General features: G+C 40.4%; 1 protein-coding gene across 3 annotated transcripts in view; it reads right to left on the bottom strand.

Moving 5' to 3' along the window:
* Window positions 1-23,697, bottom strand: part of DISP1 (dispatched RND transporter family member 1) — a 165,675-nt gene that overhangs the window by 24,803 nt on the left and 117,175 nt on the right. Inside the window, exon 1 of one of the 3 annotated variants that reach the window (XM_074989914.1) lies at window positions 97-304. The exons of the other annotated variants lie outside the window; for them this stretch is intronic. Within the exon in view, the coding sequence (XP_074846015.1) occupies window positions 97-233 (137 nt within the window). The 5' untranslated portion in view covers window positions 234-304. Of the gene's footprint in view, window positions 1-96; window positions 305-23,697 lie in introns of those variants that run through there. 3 annotated transcript variants of the gene reach the window in all.

Here is a 23,697-nt window from a genome sequence, read left to right on the forward strand (position 1 = left end):
ATACCAATTCTACTAGCCTACACTTTCAGCAGCAGATAATTTAATCATTAAAGCAGAAAAAATAATTAAGTGGCTGCCATAGGTACAAATACTCACTTCAAACCTGGTTTCCATTGGGGTGGTCCAAAAGCAGAAGGGAGTCCCCTCTCCCCAGCTACTCCACCAGTGTCAGGCTTGAGATGCTGCCGTAGTTTCCCTGGTGTCCAATTCTCCTCAACCCTTAACTGGTTCATCCAGGTATGATGGCCACACCTCTTCCCTAGTCCTCAAAATACCCTGGATGCTGGTCTGGTTGGTATAATGTATTGCTGCAGTATACTATGGACACTTCTCCAGAAGAAATGCAGCAGCATCTGCTGCCTGGTTAGTTAAACAAGGCTGGATAGTGATCTGTGCTCATTTTGCATCTATCAAAAAAATTAGGGCTCACTGAACATTTCCATTTTAAGTTTATAATGTGATCTCTTTTTACAAAATGTAACAAAGACAAAATTCATTTTTCTTTACATGGAACAAAAAACCCCATTAATATTTTTTGTGTAAACAAATGCTCTCAAACCCACATTTTCCTCCTGTTGCGTCTCTGCACAAAGAATATTCAGAGTTGAACAAATGATGATGATTAAGTCCTTCAAGTCTGGGAAGGTTAAAGGTCACACCTGCTATCAAATTGTTTTCTTTCAAAAGGCATGCATAAAAAAATTTCTGTATACACCAGGATGAATTCCAGCAGTGTAACCAATACCTTGCAGCTGTTATAATAACTTTATTATACAGGTCAGTAAGAACAGTTTTCCCCACCAGCTTCACTAAAAATTCTCTTTTGCTTTGCCCTTAAATACCAAATACACTGCAAAATGGATCTTTCCTTCCTATTTATTTAATCCTACTGTGTGTAGTTTTTAAAGCACTGTACTTCTATTCAACCCATTTATGTAATTGTTATATTCCAAAGGAAGCTTTGGTGAAGAAAAAGATAGGTCATCAATCTTCAAGAACGGGAACTGTAGGGTTTGGTCATAACTTCACTGAACATATAACAGTTACCCATACAAGAAAGCTAGCTGGAGAGGATTCAGATTCAAATTAAAGCTAAAATATCTCTGTGCTTAGCACAACAGGGGTAACGCTGAAAAGAGAAGAAAAGTATTTAAGATGGGACAATGCAGGATTGAACTGCTGCATCAAAGCACTACAGGCGAACCTCTCTCATCTGGCATCATCTGTAATCCAGCATAATTTTAATTAGCTGGATGACCATTTATCATGGGTGTGGCCAAGTTTCCTGTGGTCCCACAAAGTTTGCTTCTAGCCACCAGTCCTGGCTCTGTGTTCTGTGCTGTTATTTAGCTGTAATTTACCCCTAAAATGTCTTCTAAGAGCCCAGTAAGCAGTGGAAATGTTGGCAATGTGCTAGACAATATTGACCTCCTGTAGTCTGGCAAATTCTCTTGTCCAGCACTGGTCAGGTCATAAGGGTGCTGGATTAGAGAGGTTCAACCTGTAGTAAAATTGCCGTAAAATACTATGGAAAAGATTGAAGAGGGGACCTTGCAGTGGGCTCGAACTCATCCTCAATTTACTATTAGCCTTCCACCATGGTGGCTACAGCCTTTGTAACCCATTCCATCCTTCCCTAATGCGTCATCTAGAGGCATAGGATTACCATACACAGAGCTGTTTCCAGCTATGTATTGACTCAGCAAAAGCACAATGCATCAGTTCACATTAGAAAGGTTCCCTCTGTAACAATGAATAGCAGTTTAGTTTTTACTTTAAACAGCAAGAAGCACAGTGCTCTGCCATATTCTGTGTTCAATTCTTTACACTGGAGCTGAAGTCTGTTCTTAGTTACACCTATGTATTCCCATAGATATCAAGGGAGTTGCACAGATGTGAGAGAGAGACAGACAGACAATTTGGCCCCCAATTCTTAGCCTTTGACTATACCCAAAGTATTAGTAACATCACCTGTTGTTTTCTTGCATAAGCACGTGCCTCACTACAGAATCAGAGAAATGTAGGCTCAATAGATCATCTAGTTCAACACCAGGTGCTGAGGCAATAGCAAATATTCAAAGAGCATCCCTGATCGGTAGTGGTCAAAACTGGTTTTAAAAACATACAGTGGTGAAGATTCTCCAGCTGGACCAGGACAGACCTCTGAGGCACCCCCACTACCTACGTCCTCTCAGTTTGAGAGTGACCCACTGATCACTACTCTGATTACAGTCTTTCAGCCAGTTATGTATGTACCCACCTTATAGTAATTTCATCTAGACCACATATGCCCAATTTGTTCATAAAAATGTCGTTTGGGATTGTGTCAGAAGCCTTACTAAAAGCAAGATGGATCAATATGGAACTGTGCTAATTGAATGTAATGCTCATCAATAAAAGTTATGCATGGTTTGGTGGTTTTAGCAGTCTCTTTGGTTCTTTGGCCAGAAGTGCATTAGAGGGAAAAAACTGCAAGAAACCTAAATGTGTTTAAGGACAAGTGGTGCTCCTTAGTATTATACAGAACTTTTCCCTTAGCCCTCCCCATTGCACTCTTAGGTTGGGAGAAACTTAATAAGGAAACCATTTTTACCCACAGACTGGAACATAAGAACTGGCTATGTCTGTAGTAGGTTGTGTTTTGAAATGTACTTGGCTAACAGATATTAACCAAACTCTAGATGCTATAAGAAGTGGTAGAATTGGTACAGAAAGCTGGTGTGGATTACCCAACCCACAAGGCCACAGGAAAGCTAGCAAAATAGGTAGTGGTTTGAAACCTGTTTAGCTAATAAATTTTCACTTTAAAGATGACTTTCCACCAAGCATAGAAAGTGCAAATAGTGTCTGAAAATATGCTAGCTGGGTTGATAAATGGCCTGCCAGGGTTTTTAAAAGTGTGCCTTGCCCTTTCTATACCAATGTTTAAAACTGATTAGCTAAACTCATTTCAAAACACAACCTACTATAGGCATAGTCAGTTCTTCCAATTTTGTTAAAAAAAAAAAAGTTCTATTGTAACTGTAGATCTTCTCATTGCCCATGTTGTAAGTATTTAAACCTTTTCCAAATCCTGCTAAGTTCTTGACCTTTTCAAATGTTATCTTGTGGTAACTAATTTTATAGGCTAGTAGTGCATTATGTGGAAAAAGTAATTCCCTTTATCAGTCTCAAATATGCCACTCTTAATTTAATTGTATGTCCCCTTGTAAATGTATAATTAGAAAGAGTGAACAGAAGTTCCCAAATCCCATTCTCTAGATCACTCATTAATTTGCAGACTTTTTCAGATTTTCTCTCAAGATGGGACCTTCCGAAAGGACCCCCCCCAGTTTTTGAAAGCTGCAAAAGAAGGGCTTTCGAAAACTAGGGGCATCCCTTCGGAAGGTCCCGACTCCATGGGTGGCGCGCGATTTGAAAAGCCGCACTTTCGAATTGCCGCGGACGCCATTATGCTAATGAGGCGCTGCATATTAATTGCAGTGCCTCATTAGCATCTTTCAAACCTGCTCATTAATATGCCCCTTTCAAAAGGAAGGGGCACGTGTAGACCCAGCCCAATTGTGGTATGGAATCCTGTGGCACCCCACCATTACCCTTTCACCAGGAGTAAAATCTGGCCTTTTAAGCTTGTTTACAGCTCCACATTACCTGCTGATGATGAGCCACATCCTCCATGATTGAACTGACCCTGCCAACTCTGGCCCTCCTCTTGACTGGGACTCCCTCCTTTTCATGAGCCTATATATTTAGATCCTCCACTGGAACCCCCACTTATGCATCTTACAAAGCGGGTCTTGCCCACAAAAGCTTATGCTCCAAAATATCTGTTAGTCTATAAGGTGCCACGGGACTTCCTGTTGTTTAAGCTTGTTTACTTACTCACACCCAGTTCATAATATACAGTAAACGCTTTCACGTCCGGCAGTCCCAGGACCAAGAGGCTACTGGATATTCAAATATTCTGGATAATAGAGAGTTATACCCAGCAATGCATAACACTAAAGAAAAACAGGATTAGATATTAAGAAACATGTATGCACAGTACTTTATATACCAACAATTGTACTATTGTACACTGTAAACTTAATACTGTATTTGCTGTATTTATTTGTATTTACTTTCACTATACCTGGGGGAGGTGGGGGCAGGCACAGGTATGACTATCCTGCAGCCATGGTGAGGGCCTTGCAGGTGGTCTCTTCCTTTAGGAGGAAGAGGACAAAAAGGACGATGGCCATCAGGCGGTGCAGCAGGCATTGAAGCACCACTGTGTGGGGCCAGCGCAAGCCTGGGGGCTGCTCTTGCAACATGTCTCCCTGGAATGAGCTGTCCCTCCTAGAAATAGTGGAAGCCCTGCTTTTGCTATGCTGTCCCTCAAGGAGGTAGGCAACCCTGCAGAATAGGCAGGGAACAGATGTCTGGCGGGGAGGGGGCCTTTAAGGAAGCATCTCGCCAGGGCTCTGGGAAGGCAATGGTGACCTGTGACCTTGTCTGCTGTGCTTTTGGGTGGCTGTTTTGTTGGTAGAGCAGCCAGGCAGTCTGTCCACTCTCTGTTGACAGAGTGGATTGCTCTTTCAATCCATTTTGATGCCTGAACGTGATCTGCCGACAGAAGTTTTGTTGCAAAATATCTTCCGACAAGAATTTTTGTCAACAAACCTACACATAGTGACTGTTTCCTACAATGACGTTTCTAAAAGGTGTTAAAACAATGCTGCTTTATACTTTAGTCATAAGTGTCACACAAATTTAGAGAACTGGCATCTAGTTATTTCTGGCGAATTTTAGAGAGGGATGAGTCAAGAATATGAGTTCCACTATATTTTTGACATTACTTAATACAACAAAGGCCTGTTCTGCAATTAAAACTCCTATGTACTACTGTACAAACTAAATGCAGAAATTTACATATCTAAAAGGGCTTAATATATAAAAAGTTAGCCTTGAAGTAATTTTAGCCACTGAGAAATATCAAGTGACTTTATGCCACACCACATAACTGAGGTGAAACAACAGTTAAAATTGTTGTTTAAGCTGTGCAGAACACGTATCTGTGTATTTAGGATCTCAGATGCCCCTATAATTGAAATCTCATGAACATCTCCCAAGTACTTATGGCTTTCTCTTTAATATGTGTGTTAAGCTAGGAAGTGTTATTTCTATATCACCAGTGGGGAACTCAGAGACAAGTAAAATCATTCACCCACTGTCATATAAGACAACTAGAGGAGAGTAAGTAATGGAATCCCCTTTTCTTCCTAACATGAATGTCAAATCATTTTTTATTTATGCAGGCCCAGTAGTAAACAATGGAATCCTAAGCACCTCATCACTTGAGACACTTCAGTCTAGACAAAACACAGGATATCACATTGAACAGGCCAATTCTATACTGGCAGGATAACATCTACCATAATGGCTTCCAATCTGTAATTCACAGACTCTTGGCTGGTCTCCTTGGTTTCAGCTGCTAAATTACACTAACAGTTGAAAATACATTCAATATTTTCAACAAACAATAGCAGCAATTGCCACAAGGACATTAAGTTATCACCAATAAGATGGAAGACAGTCCACCTGAAAACAAATAGGTGAGAAGGTGAGCCATAAGAATCACTCTAATAAGATGGCGTCCACCACCAGAGACAGTTTAACAACCCAGAAATAAGACAATTCAATAGGTCTTCTCCTGCTCCACTTTCTGTGACTAGGGCTGCACCTACACTACGAGATAAAATGGAATTGAAAGGAGCCAGCTCTATATTAAGACATCACTATCTTCACTGTAAATACCATTGGCTCAAATTAGTGAGCCCTAATGCCAATAACAAAATTTCAATATTACCAGATCAGTATACCGTCAATTTCAAATTTAAAATTTCAAATAAAGGCTAGTGTGGAAGTGCCATGTCTTATACCTGAATTTACGAGCCTCTAGAAATGTCCCATATGTGTCCCACAAAGCTACGCTGCCTTCTCCACTGCTCTCCATCCAGGTGCGCAGGAAGAAGATACAGGAAGCCTCAGAATTTTTGATTAAATTAGAATTTGAATTTGAATTCTGCAGTGCCCAGGCCTGCACATATAAAGGTCCAGATGTGCAGCTGATGGAACCAGGCAAGGGTGGACAGGGCTGATAGCACAGCTGCCCGCTGCTACGCCAATGGCCACAGAGGACGCATGGCACAGGGAACCCAGGCGGGCTTGGGGGAGGGCTGAAGGCAAAGCTGTCCACCACTATTTGCAGCAGACTCGCAGCTGACAGAACCAGGTGGGGATGGACAGTGCTGATGGTGTACTGGCGGGCAGCTGTGCTAACATCCTCAGAGGACACGCGGCACAGGGAAGCCGGGCAGGTTTGCAGGAATGCTGTCAAACTTGCATAGGGCAATGGGGATGTGGAAACTCCATGCAGAAAAACGGTTGATTGAGTTTCAAGAAGTTTTGGGGACACAAATTTCAATTAATAAGAACGTGGTTAAAAATTGATTTTGTTAAAAATTGAATTTATGTTGTAATGTAGATGTCGCCTAAGGCTGAAGGCCACGTGCACTTTACTGAATAAGTCCCTCACCTCCATTATCCTAATGCCTGAACTTGCATCACTGTACGCCACTTTGTTCTCAATCTCACTTGTAAGGAGTCAAAAATATTAAGTTACAACAACTGTATTTACTGAAAGACTTATCAGTATTAAGACTTCGCTGTTCAAGGATTATGAAGAAGTTACTACTGGCATTTTCCTCAGCTCAAGGGAAGTTCTCTCCTTGGTGACAGATCTGGTTACATGAAGTGATAAAACAGCTTCCTAGAGTCTAGTACATTGACTATAAGCTAAACCCTGCAAAATAGAACTATATCTACATCATAATGTAAATCCTGAAGGAAGATGTACAACAGAAGCTACATCCCTAGCAGAAAAATAATGCGCTTTCAGCATACTGTTGACAATTAGAACCATAGTTTTAAGTAGTTCATTTGTAATTCAATAGCTGTTCATTTAAACTAGCATTTTAAAAGGCTGAACAACAACTCAACCAACAAATCCAGATGATTAGATTAAGTTACCCCCAAAATGTTTTACAAAACCATCTTGATTTACTTTTTTGTTAAGTTGAAAGAATCCACTCCCTGACTGGCCCTTGAAACGGTTTAGCCACATGGTGTTTGAATCCTTGTTTTGGGTTTAGCTTTACTTATTTAGACAGAGAGAACTGGCAGTCGTACACAACAGCAGAAATCTTTGCGTCAACGCTGTACAAATTCTGAAGATGCAGAATTCTTTATTTTATAAACTATGTTTGTTTTCCCTTTAGCACTGCAGAGAAAGGTCTGGTCAACTTCAATATACATTTTCAAGCAGGAATCCAGAATACTTTTGTTTCTCTCTTTTTCATGTCATTAGAATGATAAGGGTTTTACAATAATACTAACCAACCACTCATCTTATCACAGTCTAACATGTGATCTTGCAAAGACTTACACATATCTAAATACCCTAGGCTTATGAATTATTACTTAAATGAGACAGTTCACATGCATTAAGTTATGCATGGATGCAAGTCTTGGTAGTGAAGAGGCCAAAAATGAAAATTTCATTACATCTATGACTAAAATACACATATTTTTATAACAGACAGCCAGACCGAAGGGGTCTCATGTTTTGCTTGTATTCTATCCCACACCTCAAATTGTTCGGGATCTCTTGCCCTATGCTCACAGTAAACGTAAGCAACTAAAATGTCTGTCTCTTCAAGAAAAGGAAGTGGAAATAAGAGAACAAACAAGAAAAGCTACACTCACTCTCTACTGCTTGAGATATCTGATGATTTTGCCAAGGAAACTTGCACTCTTGTGAGTTAGCAAAGCAAATACATTGGGAAAAATACTGACCTTAATGAAATCCATGGCAGAACTCCACCAAAGTCTTTCTGGTAGGGAACCTACACTAAATTCATCTGGCAGTTAACTGACCCACTTTGAAACACCAAAGCCACTTTAGACAGCTACTAATTATGAGTTTTCAGTTGATGGCATGACGTGAAGATTGGTTAAGCAGGAAAATAGGTTTCTGACGGGCAAACAGATGTGTGAAGAGGTGAATGAAAGGGTAAGCGCCAGTTTTGTACATACCTAATTTGAGCTGGATATTTATTATCATAGTAGAATTAGATACTATTTCTAGAATTCAAGCTGGTATAATGTTCAGAAATAGACACACCATAGACTACTTTTAAATCTAATTCTTATATAAGTGCTACAAACTTTCATAGATGCTGTTCCATATGGACAGAAAATCCTTCCTGAATTTATTTGTAAGGTCTCCATCTCTCTCTTTAAGCTCCTCCAGGAGACTCATTTTTGTCATGGTGACATCTGATTTCTACTGACATCCCTAAAATAATTAACCTTTCTGCATTGCCCCCAAGCTCCCTTAAAAGAAACCAACTATCACCTCCACACATTCTATTGGGAGGTTGTGTGCCTTTCCCTAGTCTACAGTCTGTTTGCCTGCACTTTAGATGGTGAACATGTTGGGACAGAAAAAAACCACTTACTTACCCTTGTAACTGTTATTCTTTGAGATGTGTTGCTCATATCTATTCAAGTTATTCAACAACTGTCTGTAAGTTTTACCTTAGCTACAACCTGTTGGGTTGGCTGTGGCACCCCGAAGTGGCGAGACCAGCGTGGAGACAAGAACTGGTCTGGAGAGCAGCACAGGTGCTGGGAACAGGAAAAGAACAGCGTGCCAAACGAGACTGGTGGCGGGAGTGGGATCAATGCGTTGAGAGGGACTGGTATGCTGGAGAAAATGGGTGCTGGGACCAAGCGAGACTAGTGAGTCAAGCAAGAGTGGCATGGAGCGTGGAACCTGTGTGCTGAGCAGGAACGGTGCCAAGGAGCACCCACATGGTTCAAGGAACGTAGACCAGACTGCTGGCCATCAGGACCAAGATGACGGGTGGAAGAGCCTGAACTGGAGCAGTGCTGGGAAGGATGCCATCTCAAAGCGATGCAGTGCTGAGCATCAGTGCAGTGGACAGTGTATCAAAAGACCTGGAGTCAGAGCTGACCACTACAGAGGTCCTTGAACGGGAGTGGCTGTGTGTGGATTGTGACAGAGGGTGGTGCTGCAAGTATGACTGGTGCCACAAATAGCTGTGTCAGAACTCCAAGGTTGGGTCCACAATAGTAAGTTCTTTCAAAGAAACTGGGCCTTTTGTCAAAGAACCTGCGGAGCGTTTACACACAAAATGCACTCCTTTCAATCTGAAATCAAAAGAACTCAGCACTTTTTCTGGAAGCACTCTTCCTCTTACAGATAAGGAATAGCACCTTTTTCTGAAAGAGTCTTTTGGGAAAAAATGTGCGTGGATGCTCCAGAGGCCATTCTTTCAAAAGAGCAGTTCTCATGGTGCTGGATTTTTTGATCCCTGGCCTGCTCTTTCAAAAGAGCGGGGGCTATGTGGATGCCCTCTATTGAAAGAGCAGATCGATTTTTTGATCTGCTTTTTTTGTGTGTGGATGCACTCTTTCAAAAGAAACTTTTTTGGAAGAGATCTTCCAGAACGGCTTCTTTCGAACTATCACTGTAGTGTAGACGTAGCCCAAGTGGCCGGGCACTTGGGACAGAATGGGCAGACCCAGTAAGGCAGGCTTGCCCCTGGAGACATGCTGAGGGACAGAGGGTTCAGTCTGTATCAGGGAGTGCATCATCTCAATGAGTCCCTGCACAACCTGGCATGTATGTGCTATGTATGGTATTTATGGTGCTACTTTTCTGCTTTTTTGTTTTGATAGCATATAGACTACCATGGCTGTCTCTCTGTTACTATCTGGTATGTATGTGGCATGGATGAAGAGTTGACCAGCACTGGATCTCATCTATGCAAGTTGAGGAGAATGAGGCTCCGTGTGCAAGATGCCAAGGCTTTGGAGTCATGCGCTCTGGAGCTTTCAGATGCTGCCTGCGTTAAGGCTGCTAGAGCCAAGAGAACCAGTGCCAATGACTTAGGACTCTTTGAGGCATGTGCCAGAGAGTGGGAGTGGTGCTGGGCCAGAGGCCTTGCGAACTGCCAATGCTGAGAAAAATCTTCCTTCAACACTGGGTCTGGGGTCTAAAACGGCACACCACGCACCAAAGAACCCAGTGAGGTCTCCTGCTGTGGAGGTTGAAGTGCCAACTCCAAGAGGAGCTGATAGAGATGAAAGTCATGCTCCTTGCAAACCCAGGGCTTAAAAAGTCTTCCAAATTCGGCACTTATCAGCCTGATGATCTTCCCCCAAACAGTGAGTTGGGGCAAGGGGGTTGTTCGTTAGCATAGACGTCAAGCAGGAGCTACACTGTTTGAAGCCCTGGGACTTTTTCATGACCCAATCTCTGGAGGGGATCTGAGGCAAGAAGAAAAATCCTTCCCCAGCTGCTGACTGCCTAACTAGAAAAACCAGTTATTTTGAGGTTATGTCTATACTTATGGGGCGGTCAGCACACCATGGTACATCCTTTGAGGATCGATTTTGCTGTGTGTGAAGACACGGCAAAAATCGCTCTCTCTGGGTTTGGCAGTCGATCCTGGTACTCCAGGCTAACACATGGAGTAAGTGATGTCGGAGCAAGACAGAATATCCCTGATCTACACCAGGAAAGAGAGTTATATCCTGATACATCTAGTCTATTTACAACTATTCACGCAACAAAGAGCTAGGGAATCCTGGAGTAGCAACAGAGCATTCAGCCACAGTTCCAACAGCCTACAGTGGTGGTGAGAAGGACTGAGGTAGGGTGGTCAGGTCGGCAGGGTCATACATACAGCTCCACAATGGTACCATTCCAGGGGGCTCCACAGCTGACCCAACAGGTAGCAGCAAGGGTAAAACTCTCCTAGAGCCTTGCATGTGGCTCACATGCACCTAACTTGAACAGACAGGAGCAAGCACTTGAAGAAGAGCCAGTCTGCCTTTTCTCTATGGAAGCCACCCAGGATATTATGGGTGCTAATGCACAAAACCCCATACACAAAGGATTTTATTTTTCCTTTATCTCCCTCTCACTATAGAGCCTAGCTCTCTCAAAATATATTCTGAGTTACAGTATGTCACATTAAAAATATTCCAAACAGGGCAACAATTTTTAAAGACAATTCTTACATCCAAAACAAATAAGAACACTTCAAGCAACATGCTAAAGATGTATCATCATGGGTCATCATATCTGTAGTGATAATCTCAAAAGACAGAGTTTATAAATTTAGTGCAAAGTAATTTCTTCTCCCTAAAACTGAAATGAAGTTTATATATTCCTTTCATGTGCACGGCACAAAAAACAGTTATACATTGCTTTACAAGACAAACAAAAGTTTTGAACTGATCTAGAAAGCAATAAAGAAGGTTTTTATAATGCCATCATGAATCATTATTTGAAAGGAAGCCAACAACTAATTTGGAGCAGACTAAAATTATTTCATGATCCTCCATCAATCACAAGACATTTGCCTTCCTTCTTTTCTTTATAATTACATTGAAATTAACAGATCTGTCCTGAGACTTTAATGATTACTAGAATAGTTTTCAGCAGCTTTTTTGGCACAGTTACTTCCTTGCAAACATTTTAGTTATATAAATATACATATTAAAAAACTAATCTGGTATTATATTCCCCAGTTTAATGTAGCAATGAAAGGTCAGAGTCACATGTTGTATGTCTCTGATGGACAGGAAATGAATAAGACCCAATAAAACAATACACTCACGTGGGGAAAAAAAAAATCAAATGACACTAGAGAAGATAAGAGATAAAGAGCACACACTTTATAATAGATGTATTCCTAAACAAAAGGTTTTACACTATTTTATTTCATGCTCAACTGACACAAATGAAGTAGGTATAAGTTTGACTCTAATTAGGAAGCCACAGATTTTCCATGTATTAAAACTTCATCTAGTACCTGCTTCAGCATTCCTTCTCATGCAGACGCAAGGACTTGCCAAAAGGTTCAGTTCTAGTTATTGCACAGACCTGCAGGCGTGGTAAACTTTGATCCAAGTCTTTTTGAAGATTGTTGCCTATTTATTAGAATTGCTTCCAAATTGCTGAATTGTCTAGACATTATAGGGATGGGAAACATTACCTTTTAGTATCATTAAATCTTCTTTAAACATACTCTGGCTTTACTCCAAAAATGTTGTCCCTAATTCAACAAACCACTTATATGCTTCAAGTTAAGCTTGTACTTGAGTGATCTGCTGAATAAGAATGGACTTAAGCATGTGCTTGAATGTTTTGTAAAATCAGAGCCTTTAAAGCTATATTCTGACATAAACACACAAGCATAGATCCAGTTAAAATCTGTTGTATTTACATATCAGTATTTGAGGATAAAATTTTACCTTACAGATTTTATAATCCTATATATGTGTCTAGTCATGAGACTGTGCACTGGAGGCAAACTCATAGCAGCCAGCCCTGGAAGCAAGCTTGTACTCAAAACTATTCACATAACCTTTTATTGCAAAACAGTAGACCCCCCTCCCTGCCACCCCAAACTTCCACGGCCCATGTAAGTCAAACTTCATGCACAACTCAGGGGAGCCAGGAAACTGATGAGGGCAGCAGTTCCGGTCAGTTTTGTGGCTCCCCACTGCCTGCACAGCCAGAAACTGACCAGGGCAGCTGCCCTGGTCAGTCTCCCTGCTCTTGTCAGGGGCAGCAGCTGAGAGTTTAACTCTCAGCTGCCGCCACTGACAGGGGCAACTGCTGCCCCTGACAGGAGTGGGGAAACCTCTCGTCACTGGTGGCAGCCCAGTTGCCTGCCGCCATTGATGGGGCTGGGAAACTGACCAGCGCTACCACCACTCAGAGTCGCATTAACTCGAGATATGTGCAACTCGAGTGTGCATACCTCGGGGGTTCTATTGTATTAACTACAATGTAACTGTAACCCACCCTTTGGGTTAGATCCAGAGGATGACAGACATTTAGGGCTTGCCTACACATAAACCAATAGATTGACGCACTGGAGATCCATCTCCTGGAGGTCGATTTAGCGGGTCTAGTAAGGATGTGCTAAAGCAACCACTGCTTGTGGTCCTGTTGACTCCCCACAGAGTTGCTAAGAGTAATGGAAGTCCCACTGACTCCCCACAGCGGGACAGCCCCGATAAGTTGAGTTACAATGACTCCAGCTACACTATTCATGTAGCTGGAGTTGCGTAACTTAGTTTGACTTTGCCCCCTTGTGTAGACCTGCACTTATAACCCAACTACTGAGTCTAGATCTTTATCTCAAACTGTTGGAACGCATGCTTTTTAAGCACAGGTTCAATCCCTGCTGTCAGTCAGAATGGTGGTAATCCACATCTGTATGGGAATTTTTACATAAGTTCACATCCATGTAATGAAAATAAATCTTTGAAAGCCATTTTGGATTCTTCACATTATATAAAGTGAATATCATGTACAGTCATGTAACCATTACGGTATAAAAATGCATACAAACAATTTGTACAAGAAGTCAGTTCAGGACAGCTTAACCAAGCTGTTTCTATTTAGGACTTTCATTGTCATCCCACAGAGCTAGTCTGATGTTTGAATTTTTAGAACCAGTTACAACATCACTATCTTTTTTTTTTTTAAATTGGCAGCACATAACAATGCATATTCAACAGCAGCACTAAAACAAATGCATACACCTACTTTTTGGACAAGGGGGAGCTCATCTCTAATCAATTGCTAACTTTGCCTATTAAATTCACTCATCTTGTTCAGACATCATACACTCAAATTCCTGAGAAGAAAATCATTATTTGAATCTGGTTTGCCTATTAAGAGCCAAGTCAGAAAAAATTCTGGAGTTGGTAAAAATTTCAATGGTTCAATATTTTATGTATGGAAAAGAATAAAAAGAACTAGATTACTTGATAAACAGAACAGGATTAATGCAATCAGTTTTGGGCAGCATAATAAAAAAAAAGATACCAGAAAAATAAAAAAAAAAAAAGCACAAAAACAGTCATTGGGTTCAACTAGCCATACAACGTACTTTTAAATTATAAACATAAAAATTCTGCAGACACACTCTCTTAAGGGCTATGCCAGGAAGGACTGAAAATGTGAGAAAGAAGATTATTGGGTCGTTGTTTCTAAAGATTCTTCTCTCAACATCATGAAATCTTTGCAGTTTTATAAAAGGCAACCAGAAGCCTGCACACTGAATCACAAAAAACAAACTCAAATGAGAGTCCACAGTCTAATCACCAAAATTGTTATTTTCCTATCTGCAAAATTCCATAACACTGCTAAGAGGTGGCATTAGCTAAACCAGGATTCTGTGGTCAGCTAGTTAGTATATGGGACTGGGAGAAGGGAAGTGTAGATTGTGTTCACAGCTCTACTACTGATATGCTATGAGAAAATGTGGAAATAATTTAGGGACAGATCATCATATCCTGACTCGCAGGCTCTGTCTACACTGGCGATTTTTTCCAAAAAAGCTGTGGCTCTTTCTAAAAATCCCATGGAATGTCTGCACAGAAAATGCTTTCTTTAGATAGTAGATTGGAAGAATGCAGCACTTTTTTTCCCGTGGCCCTCCTCCTCTCCCAGATGAGAAAGAGCACCTTTTTCACAGCACCAGATTTTTCAATCCCCAGCCTGTTCTTTTGAAAGAGCAGGGGCTGTGTGGACGCTCTCTACCAAAAGAGCAGATGGATTTTTTCAATCTGCTTTTTTGTGTGTGGATGTGTTCTTTTGAAAGAATGTTGTTCAGTGGAGATCTTCCGGAAGAACTTCTTTTGAAGGATCACTGTAGTGTAGATATAGTGACAGTGACTAGCACCTTAATCTTGGAGTTCTCTCCCTGCATTCAATAGGATTACTTGACAAGGTACTGCACATGAATAGGGATTTCACAACCAAGCCCTCAGTCTCAGATTTCTGAATGTGTTTAGGAGCTTCACTCTCACTGAAATCAATGGCAGTTCAGAGCCTAAACACCTTTTGGGATCTAGGTCTTAGTGCCTCCAGTTCACTTACTTTATTGTTTACAGGTAGGTTGTTACCTAAAAAAGGTGTCTTGTAAGATGTAAGTTGTTTGTAAAGAGCTCTGAGGTACTCCAGTAAAAGATGCTACAGATTTTTATTACTGTCCCTTGAACTTTCCAGTTTGAGACACTTTTATATAGTTCTGGTAATAACTACCATTTTCTCAAAGCAAAAATAGGTCTTAAATTGTTTGCATAGTTTTCATTTTTCTTTAATCATACATGCCCAAGACAGAGGACTGCTTGTTTGATAGCTGTGAGGAAGGCAGACAAACTGTGTAATAAAAAAGGCACCACAGTGGAAAAATCTATGCAGCAGATTTGAAGAATTTTATGTTTTCAGATTTTCCAAAGTTTGCACACTGAAATAACTAATGACTTAAATTGCGTCCATGAAGAACAATGAACAGTTTATTCCTTTAACCGATACAAAGATGTAAAAGGTGAGCATTCATAGTATGAGTGACAAGACACCTACACCTTAATGTCAACGTTTGCTATCTCCCTTAACTGGCATAATGAGCAACTTATTAGAAGTTCCATGTAATACCTACAGTTTATTTTTTTATGACCCTCTAACACACATTGCAACTCCAGATTAGAAACAAAATGAACAAGTTTCGTTTCCAGGGTAATTCATATTACATGTATATATTCAGCTAAGTAAATCATGTCAGGCATGCTCTCAAAAAATATCAGAGGGTAGCAGTTTTAGTCTGTATCTGCAAAAATAACGTGAAGTTCTGTGGCACCTTATAGACTAACAGATATATTCGATCATCAGCTTTTGTGGGCAAAGACCCACTTCATCAGATGCAATTAACAAACTGGGTCTTTGCCCACGAAAGCTTATGCTCCAATATATCCGTTAGTCTATAAGGTGCCACGGAACTTCTCTCAAAAAGTGTTTCATCCATCTTCTTGGCCTCTCAGGATAGAACAAGAGGCAACGGGCTTCAACCGCAGCAAGGGAGGTTTAGGTTGTACATTAGGAAGAAGTTCCTAACTGTCAGGGCGCTCAAACAGTGGAATAAATTGCCAAGGGAGGTTGTGGAATCTCCATCGCTGTAGATATTTAAGAACAGGTTAGATAGATGTCTATCAGGGATGGTTTAGACAGTACTTGGTCCTGCCATTGGGGCAGGGGGCTGGACTTGATGGCCTCTCGAGGTCCCTTCCAGTCCTAGTGTTCTATGATTCTATGATTTATCTAAAAGTATAGACTGTTTAACAGTACATTCACCTACTCCTTCATGCAAGAGCAATGATGGTACTGTTATCATAACCAGTGTTATTTCTGTAGCATAGGTTTAAATACATTCTATAATGTCAAAGAATGATTCCTATGATTCCAGTAAACCCTGGATTTCTGCATGTAAAAACGTGTATTTTTCCCACAGTGCTTTTTTAAAAATAAATAAAATAAAAAGAGAGGAGCTGGTCCTCAGCTGGCTCCCCCCCAGAGCCAGCCAATCCTGCTGCTTGGACTGCTGAGGTGCCGGTACTCAGTATGGAGTAAGTACCAGCACAAAAAAAACCACACTGATTGTTGCACGATGCACCAGGGCAACTTGTAGCATGAACACCATAAATACTGATAAAGTGGTATTTATTTAACAAGGGTGGTAGGGAGAAATCTTATACTGCTGTTATTGTTATAATAAAATTAAGCCATTTACGCTCAGGAGGCTCACACTTCGGTCTGGTCTGCGCCTTAAATCTGGGAGGGCACAGAAGTGCCGCACAATGTTTGAAAAAATCTATTTCCCTGACCAATTTAGATATGCCAACCTAACACCAGTGTAGACGCGACTAGGTTAACAGAAGAATGCTTCCCTCAGTCTACCTACCCATGCTAGAGGGAGGTGGAGTTCTCATACTGATGAGGAAAAATAGCCCTTCCATCAGCATAGGCTGCATCTACACTACAGGATTATGGTGGCACACCTACAGTGCTAGAGCTATGCTGGTACAGTCCCCGTGGCGTAGACATTGTCATACTGTTTCCTCTGGCGCACACTATTGAATTTTTTGATACCTCCTTCGCTGTTCAAGTACTTTTGCTTCACTGAAAAACATTTGAGACAACTGTTAAATTAATTGCTGCTAGAAGGCGGCAGCATGACCAAATGCTGGCACAGGGGTTAGATACAGAGAACTGTGGTTATCTGCCAGGTGCTTTTTGAAGCCCATCTTCCTTATCTCACATATTAAAAAAAAAAATCAGAGTACTAGCAACATACCCAGCCCCTGCAAATAGCTTCTCCATGAGAGTACTGAAAGGCAGACACACATTTATTGTGCTGAGTTTCTCCCCCATCTCCAAACTATCTAGTATTGTTTTGAAATAGAACCTTGTTACTAGCTAACTCCAAAGTGAAAACAAGACAATAAATTCAGCTAAAAACAAAATCCCACTACATTCCTTTTTAAACTGACATGTTTTCTTGCTTTGCATGTACTTCTGAAAGCTTTACATGGAAACTTTATATAATTCATGTGAACATTTTAAAACTTGTTCCAACTACTAAACCATCACTTTGTTCTCCTAAAGGGGAACACCGTTGATGCTTTTTTTCCAGCCAATTTAGTAAACAAGGAAGGACTTGTCCACTCCTCTTATATTATCTGTTAATTATCTCTTGTGAAGACTACAGTTGAAAGGCCTGGCAGATCACTAGTTAAGTACTAACTATTCTGCTGTTCAGGAAAGGTGAAGGATTGGGGCATGGGAAATTCATTTTCAAACACTCTGTCACTTACAAGCACCAGGTGCTAAAGGTCAAAAGACCGTAAGGCTCCGGTACTCTGCAACAAACAGACCAAAGCAGGAATCTTAGAAGCTCTTTTTGCTGTTGCATAGACACTTAGCTCAAAGCAATCTGATGTCTAGACAGACAGCAGTGCTTAATTAATATAATTAAAAAGCCTGAAGAAAGCCATTAGATTGCTTAATGAATAGGTTGTTTAAGACTACTTAGTTTTGACCTGCACAGACTATTTTAATTTTGTTGAGCATTTCATTATGAACTCCCCTCCTGCTTTTCGTTTGAATTATGGTCTTTGCCTATTATCCCAATGTCAGAAGCTCTGTGCAAGTGTCTAATGGAATACATAGAATATTGTTTTCATAAGCAACTGTACAATAAACATCATGGGATCTAAAAATACCTATTAAACTCCAAACAAGTCTATTAAATTAAGACTGCGTATGACATTTATAAAAGGCAGGTCAGACTGAAGATCATACAACTAGGCTGACAAACTGATACTCGAAGATCAGTCTCTTTTGGGGAAGAAAATAGAGGCAACCTGAAAATTCAGTCAGGAGGAAAGAGCTCTTTTCTTCCATTTACACATGAGGACAGAATCCAGATTTGTCAATCAGCTGATGTCACAAAACGGGATGTATCAGCTTCTTCCCTTTGCCTTCTGTATGGAAGTCCTTGGCCTAGGTATCCTATGAGCTATGTGTTTTGTGGGTGGGGAAAGGAGCTAGCTAAACTGCAACTGCTGCACTCCCTAGCATTATACTTCCAGCCGCCAGGGGAACTCAGAAATAATGCTCCAAGAGCACATGAAGCAACCCTCCCCCATAGCCCCAACATGAGAATGAAAAGATGGAAGGGACCTGGAACACTTTATTGTTGCCATGTAAACTACTACAGAGAAATTATTAACACCCACTGTCGAATTTTAGTGCATTTGTGGGTGAACATCAAATGACTAGGTACTACAAACAAAGTAAAGTGAACAGAAGAACTGCCATTTAACTGTTTGAAAATGGACAAAACAGATCAGAATTACCCTGTCTGGGGCGATCTGAATAAACGATTACATTTGGAAACACATTATTTTAGTTTTATTGGGTTAAGTCTCTGTCTCAGAGATCTTTATTATGGTTTATGCACATATACTGTATACAACAAGTTATGTATACCCCAGCATAAAAATTAAAACAAAGGAGCCTTAAAATGTGTGAAATGCATTGTAAACTAAAGATGTTTATATTGAAAAGTGTTTGAAAGTAGGCAAAATTTTATGTTTTAAATGAGATTCAGCATAAAAGTATTTTAGAAAAGCTTTTAAACATTCCTGAAGTGAAAATAGCCTCTAAAATGTAAAAGGTGCTAATTTCTTCTTAAATGTAATATATAGCAGTTCTGCAAGCACTTGAGGAATGTACTAGATAACAAATACCCTTTTCCTGGAATTGAGGAGGGAGCTGTTTCATAACAAAGTCATGTTATTAAGACTTGGTATTTGGCAAACCTTTCCACTCTTTTAAAAACAGGCTTTTTAAAAACAAGAGCTTTTTATTTCTTTCTGGTTCTCAGCTGTCTGCCAAGTAACTAGCAGCAAACTGTAAAATGAATAGGAGGCAGCTAAAAAAATTCCATTCCCAGTTCACAACTTCTTAGCCACTCATTTTTAGAAAACACTTTTTTTTTTTTTTTTTTTTTTTTTTTTAAGACAAAGGCACCCATTAAAAGGACAACTGTATTGAAGCATTTGGAAAATGCAGTTTAGACAAATGTGTGGCACTAAACAGATATAGCAGAACCTAGAATCCCAGAACACAAGATATAAACCAGTGATCCCACAACAGATTTTAAAAGTTGACTTAAATTGACTGAATATTATTTTTGCCATGGAACATAAGTCAGAAAACATTCACACTGTTAGCACTTTATGTAGCTACGTAAAGTGGTATACTTTAATCTTAATTAAAATGTGAACAACTTTGTCACTGATGTGCTGCATCTGCTCTGTTGCTGACTTCTGTAATTTTATCTCCTCTCACGAAACGTGATGGTCTTATTAAAGCTTTAGCTCCTGCAATCATGTGATAAAATACAAAGCCCAGTTTTCATTTAAAAAAGGAACTTTAGCAGTCTTGTTGCTGAGAAAAGATTTAAATCTAAAGGCTAAAAAAAGAAAAAGTCAAATAATGTATTATGTTCAAAAATATCACTTGAAAAGCCAAAATAAAAGTGCGTTTATTGTGGTCTGATTCATTTTTGAATGCTTCTGGGTGACAACACTGCACATGACCTTGGAGAAACTGCCACCTACTTCGGTCTATTTCCTAATCTGTAAAACGGGTACTGCCTTTTTTCTTTGCAGGGAGTTGTAAGGCTGAGTTGGTTGTACAGTGTTTGGTATATGTGAAACACTACAAAATAGTATTGTACTTTTGTCAAGAATTATGAATTAGGCTCTTTAACATTCTGATAATTTCAGTCATCTCTCACAGAATATTTTATTCATTTATAAACTGCAGTCAAAAGTTTCTGCAACTTCACCTCAAAATGTGATTTCAGAAGATATGGATCCTCTCTCTACTTTGGAGCTGTGCTAAGTACACTGGTGTCTCATTTGTGGATCCTATCCTATAGGTGCACAAACGCGGTATCAATAGGAGATTGAGTGGAATGGTTTTGCCTAGTGTGACCTCCTCCCTTTTGCCTCTGTTCAGTCCCTATTTGAATATATCGGTTAAAGTTCTCTAGGTTGCGTCACACAATAGAGATAATTCTAAAAGTCTCAACACGGATGTTAACACGGATGTTGTTTCATATTTTGACTACAGCTGTATATTTCTAAAACAGCTCCTCAATCTGAGAAAAAGCAGTGCAACTTTGCTCCAAAGGCAGCCACATACAGCAGGGTTGTCATGCTTTCTGTAATTCACACTACACTCATCCCTCGTTGAACGAATACTTTACTTACGAGTACTCACTAAAGAGAGGGACACATATACTTACCTTAGTTCAACAGGAGAGTGAACTCCCCCTCCAATAATATGAGCCTTACCCTACTCCCCGCAGACCAAACCCACCACAGCCCAAATCCCCCACCCTCCCGGCAGCCCCAACACATGTCAGCCTGAACTCTCACCCACCCTGCGGCTCCAACCTGCCTCATCCTGAATGCCCTGCCAGTCCATAATGGCTCCAACCCACCTCATCCTGAACCCCCCGCCGGTCCTGCAACCCCAACCTGCTGGCCCGAAACTCTGCTGGCCTCACAGACCCAACCCACTGCAGCCTGAAACCCTGCTGGCCTCACAAACCCAACCTGCCGCAGCCTCAACCCTCCCACGCAAACCCAGCCACCGGAGACTTAAAAGTCCACCCTCTCTGTGGACACAGCCTGCCACAGCCTTTACCCCCGCTATCTGCTCCACGGACCCAACCTGCCAGCGGGTTTTAACCCTCCATCCCACTCATGGCCCCAAACTGCCCCCAGCCTTTAACCCTCTCCAACCCGAAGTTCACTTACCTTTCAAAAGCAGTGCCACATGCTGCCACTCCTTCGCCCATATATGAGCATTTGGAAGGAATCAGAGACTTTTACATGTATTTTAATGGGAGTTTAATGCCCCTTGTACAAGTTTTCACCTACGAGCAGAAAGTTGGGAACCAATTGTGCTCATACAGCAAGGGATGAGTGTATATTTTAAGAAAGGTCATCTTTGCACTCGTCATACCCTTCCATTTTTATTGCTTATGAGCCCTATGTAAGTATCTAAAATGGGAAAGTATCAAGTATCAAGAAAGCACTAAAAGTATTTTAAATTTTTCTTTATTGCAGAGTTTTGTTCCATTTGCAAACTTGAATCACCTTGTTCCTTCTATCTCCCCCTGCATATGCTGATGGGCTCCAAAGTCTCCAGCTTCCCTGGCAGCTCCAGTCCCACTAATGTGTCTGGTGATACTATAGCTTCTCCTCCTTTTGCAGGAAGTGTACAGTAACTAAAAATCATCGTGTGTGAATGCTGTCTGTTGGCAGTTTTGCAAAGTACTTTCACTTGCTTTGCTGGCAAGATCAGCACATGGTCCTCTGGACAAAGTAGTGTTCAAACTTGCACTTGTGGTGGCAAAACTTTGTTGGTCGTGGGGGGGGGGCGGGGTGCGTGCGCTGCACCTGGGAAGGACAAAAGATTTGTCAACCAAGTAGACGTGTAGACATACCCTAATAAAGGTTTTACTGGTTCCTCTCCCTTGTCTCCACCTGCTTCTTTGTTGTGTGTACTTTGGTCAGCCACAGAAGCAGTTAAAAACATAAGTTCAGCAAGAACAAGACAACTGTGGCCTGCCACTGTTCTAAGCATTACATATTTTATTACCATTTGAGAACTGCCTCTACACTCAGGCTTTGCCACTCTCAGCCTTAGTGAGGCTCCTTAGGGTGTGGGGATGTTTGAAAGAGGGGACAGAAAAACTTCCAAAGCTATTGAAAATAAGCCACAACACTTTCTCTACCAAAGTTAAAAAAAATCTGTTTGAAAGTAAAATTTAATGTCTGCCTGCATAATTTAATTCTAATATTGGGCAGATAGCTGGGATTTCACAGATGATAACCCATTTTACAGTGAGAGATTCTGCTCATGGCAAGGGGGTTAAGAATGCATTTGAATTGACTATGTCCTGAAGTAATTTAACACTGAAGACATAAGTTTGATTTGTTGGAAGGCCATGGCCAGTGTTATTAGGTCCAACATTTGATCTATCTGATGTGCTTTTATGTATGTGGACTTTGCAAACAATTTTCTACGTATTATATGCACCACCAAACTCAGCCTACCTGTAATATGTTAAAATGTTTTTCTGTCTCATTCTAAAATAATGCGCCCCCCCCCGCCCAAGAACAACCTTTAATATACATACCAAACTTCTTCCTATGTAAATATAAATATTTAGTGAAAGCGATTTAAGCCTCAAAGCTGTCTGTAAAAGAGCTATAAAAGTGAGTAAAATGACATTTTAAGTTATTCAAAAATACATTAATTTGACTGTATTCACCTGAACACTTTGAAAGTATAAATATTTTATCACAAATGTTTAGTCAAATTACAAAATTTCAAGTTGAAGGTATTATAAACTCTGCAAGTCAGGTCAGTTTAAAAGGCAAGCACAAATGTATGTTATTTCAATCTCTCCTTTTTGCATTCTTTAATCTACAGTGATACACCAGTCCTTAATTGTTTTAAGATTAGGTCACTGACAAATGTTATGCTGTAGGCTTGAAACACCTGACACAGCCAGACACGCTGAAATAATTGGTTACTTGCTTATAGCTTAAAATTTCAGAGAAAAGATCTATGCAAAGCTTCTGCACACATTATGCATCATCTTCAACTCCACAATTATAACAATTATATATATTTATACAACTGAAAAATAGCAATGAAAGCTAGCTTGACTATATATTGAACTTGATTAAATTTAAAAAACCTTGTATTTAAAAATATTTTTGTCAAAACACACAAATGTAAAACTGGATGATCTCCAAATCTGTGTATGAAGAAAAGCCTCTGGAAATGAAAACTAAACCTTCAAAAAAAAAGATGGATAAAGTATGTAAAAAAGGGAACCAACGCAGCAGATCCATTCTTTTTGTTTACTCAGTGTTATCAGATTTCTTTAGCTACAAAAACTTGCTTTTACTGTTTTATCTTTTACTCTTTTTGCCACTGCGAAGTCCATAAACAGTGAACGACAACTGTCATCCTCTTCCAGTTGCTTTTCAAGCAAGGTCACAGGGATCAATCTCCACTCTTCCATAGCTCTGAGGACATTTGTAGAAGAGAGAGTGAAACAGCACTAGGTCTCTTAACATCATAACTGAGGATATTCCGTTATACAT

This window comes from Carettochelys insculpta, chromosome 3, assembly GCF_033958435.1.
Source record: "Carettochelys insculpta isolate YL-2023 chromosome 3, ASM3395843v1, whole genome shotgun sequence".
Taxonomy (NCBI): domain Eukaryota; kingdom Metazoa; phylum Chordata; order Testudines; family Carettochelyidae; genus Carettochelys; species Carettochelys insculpta.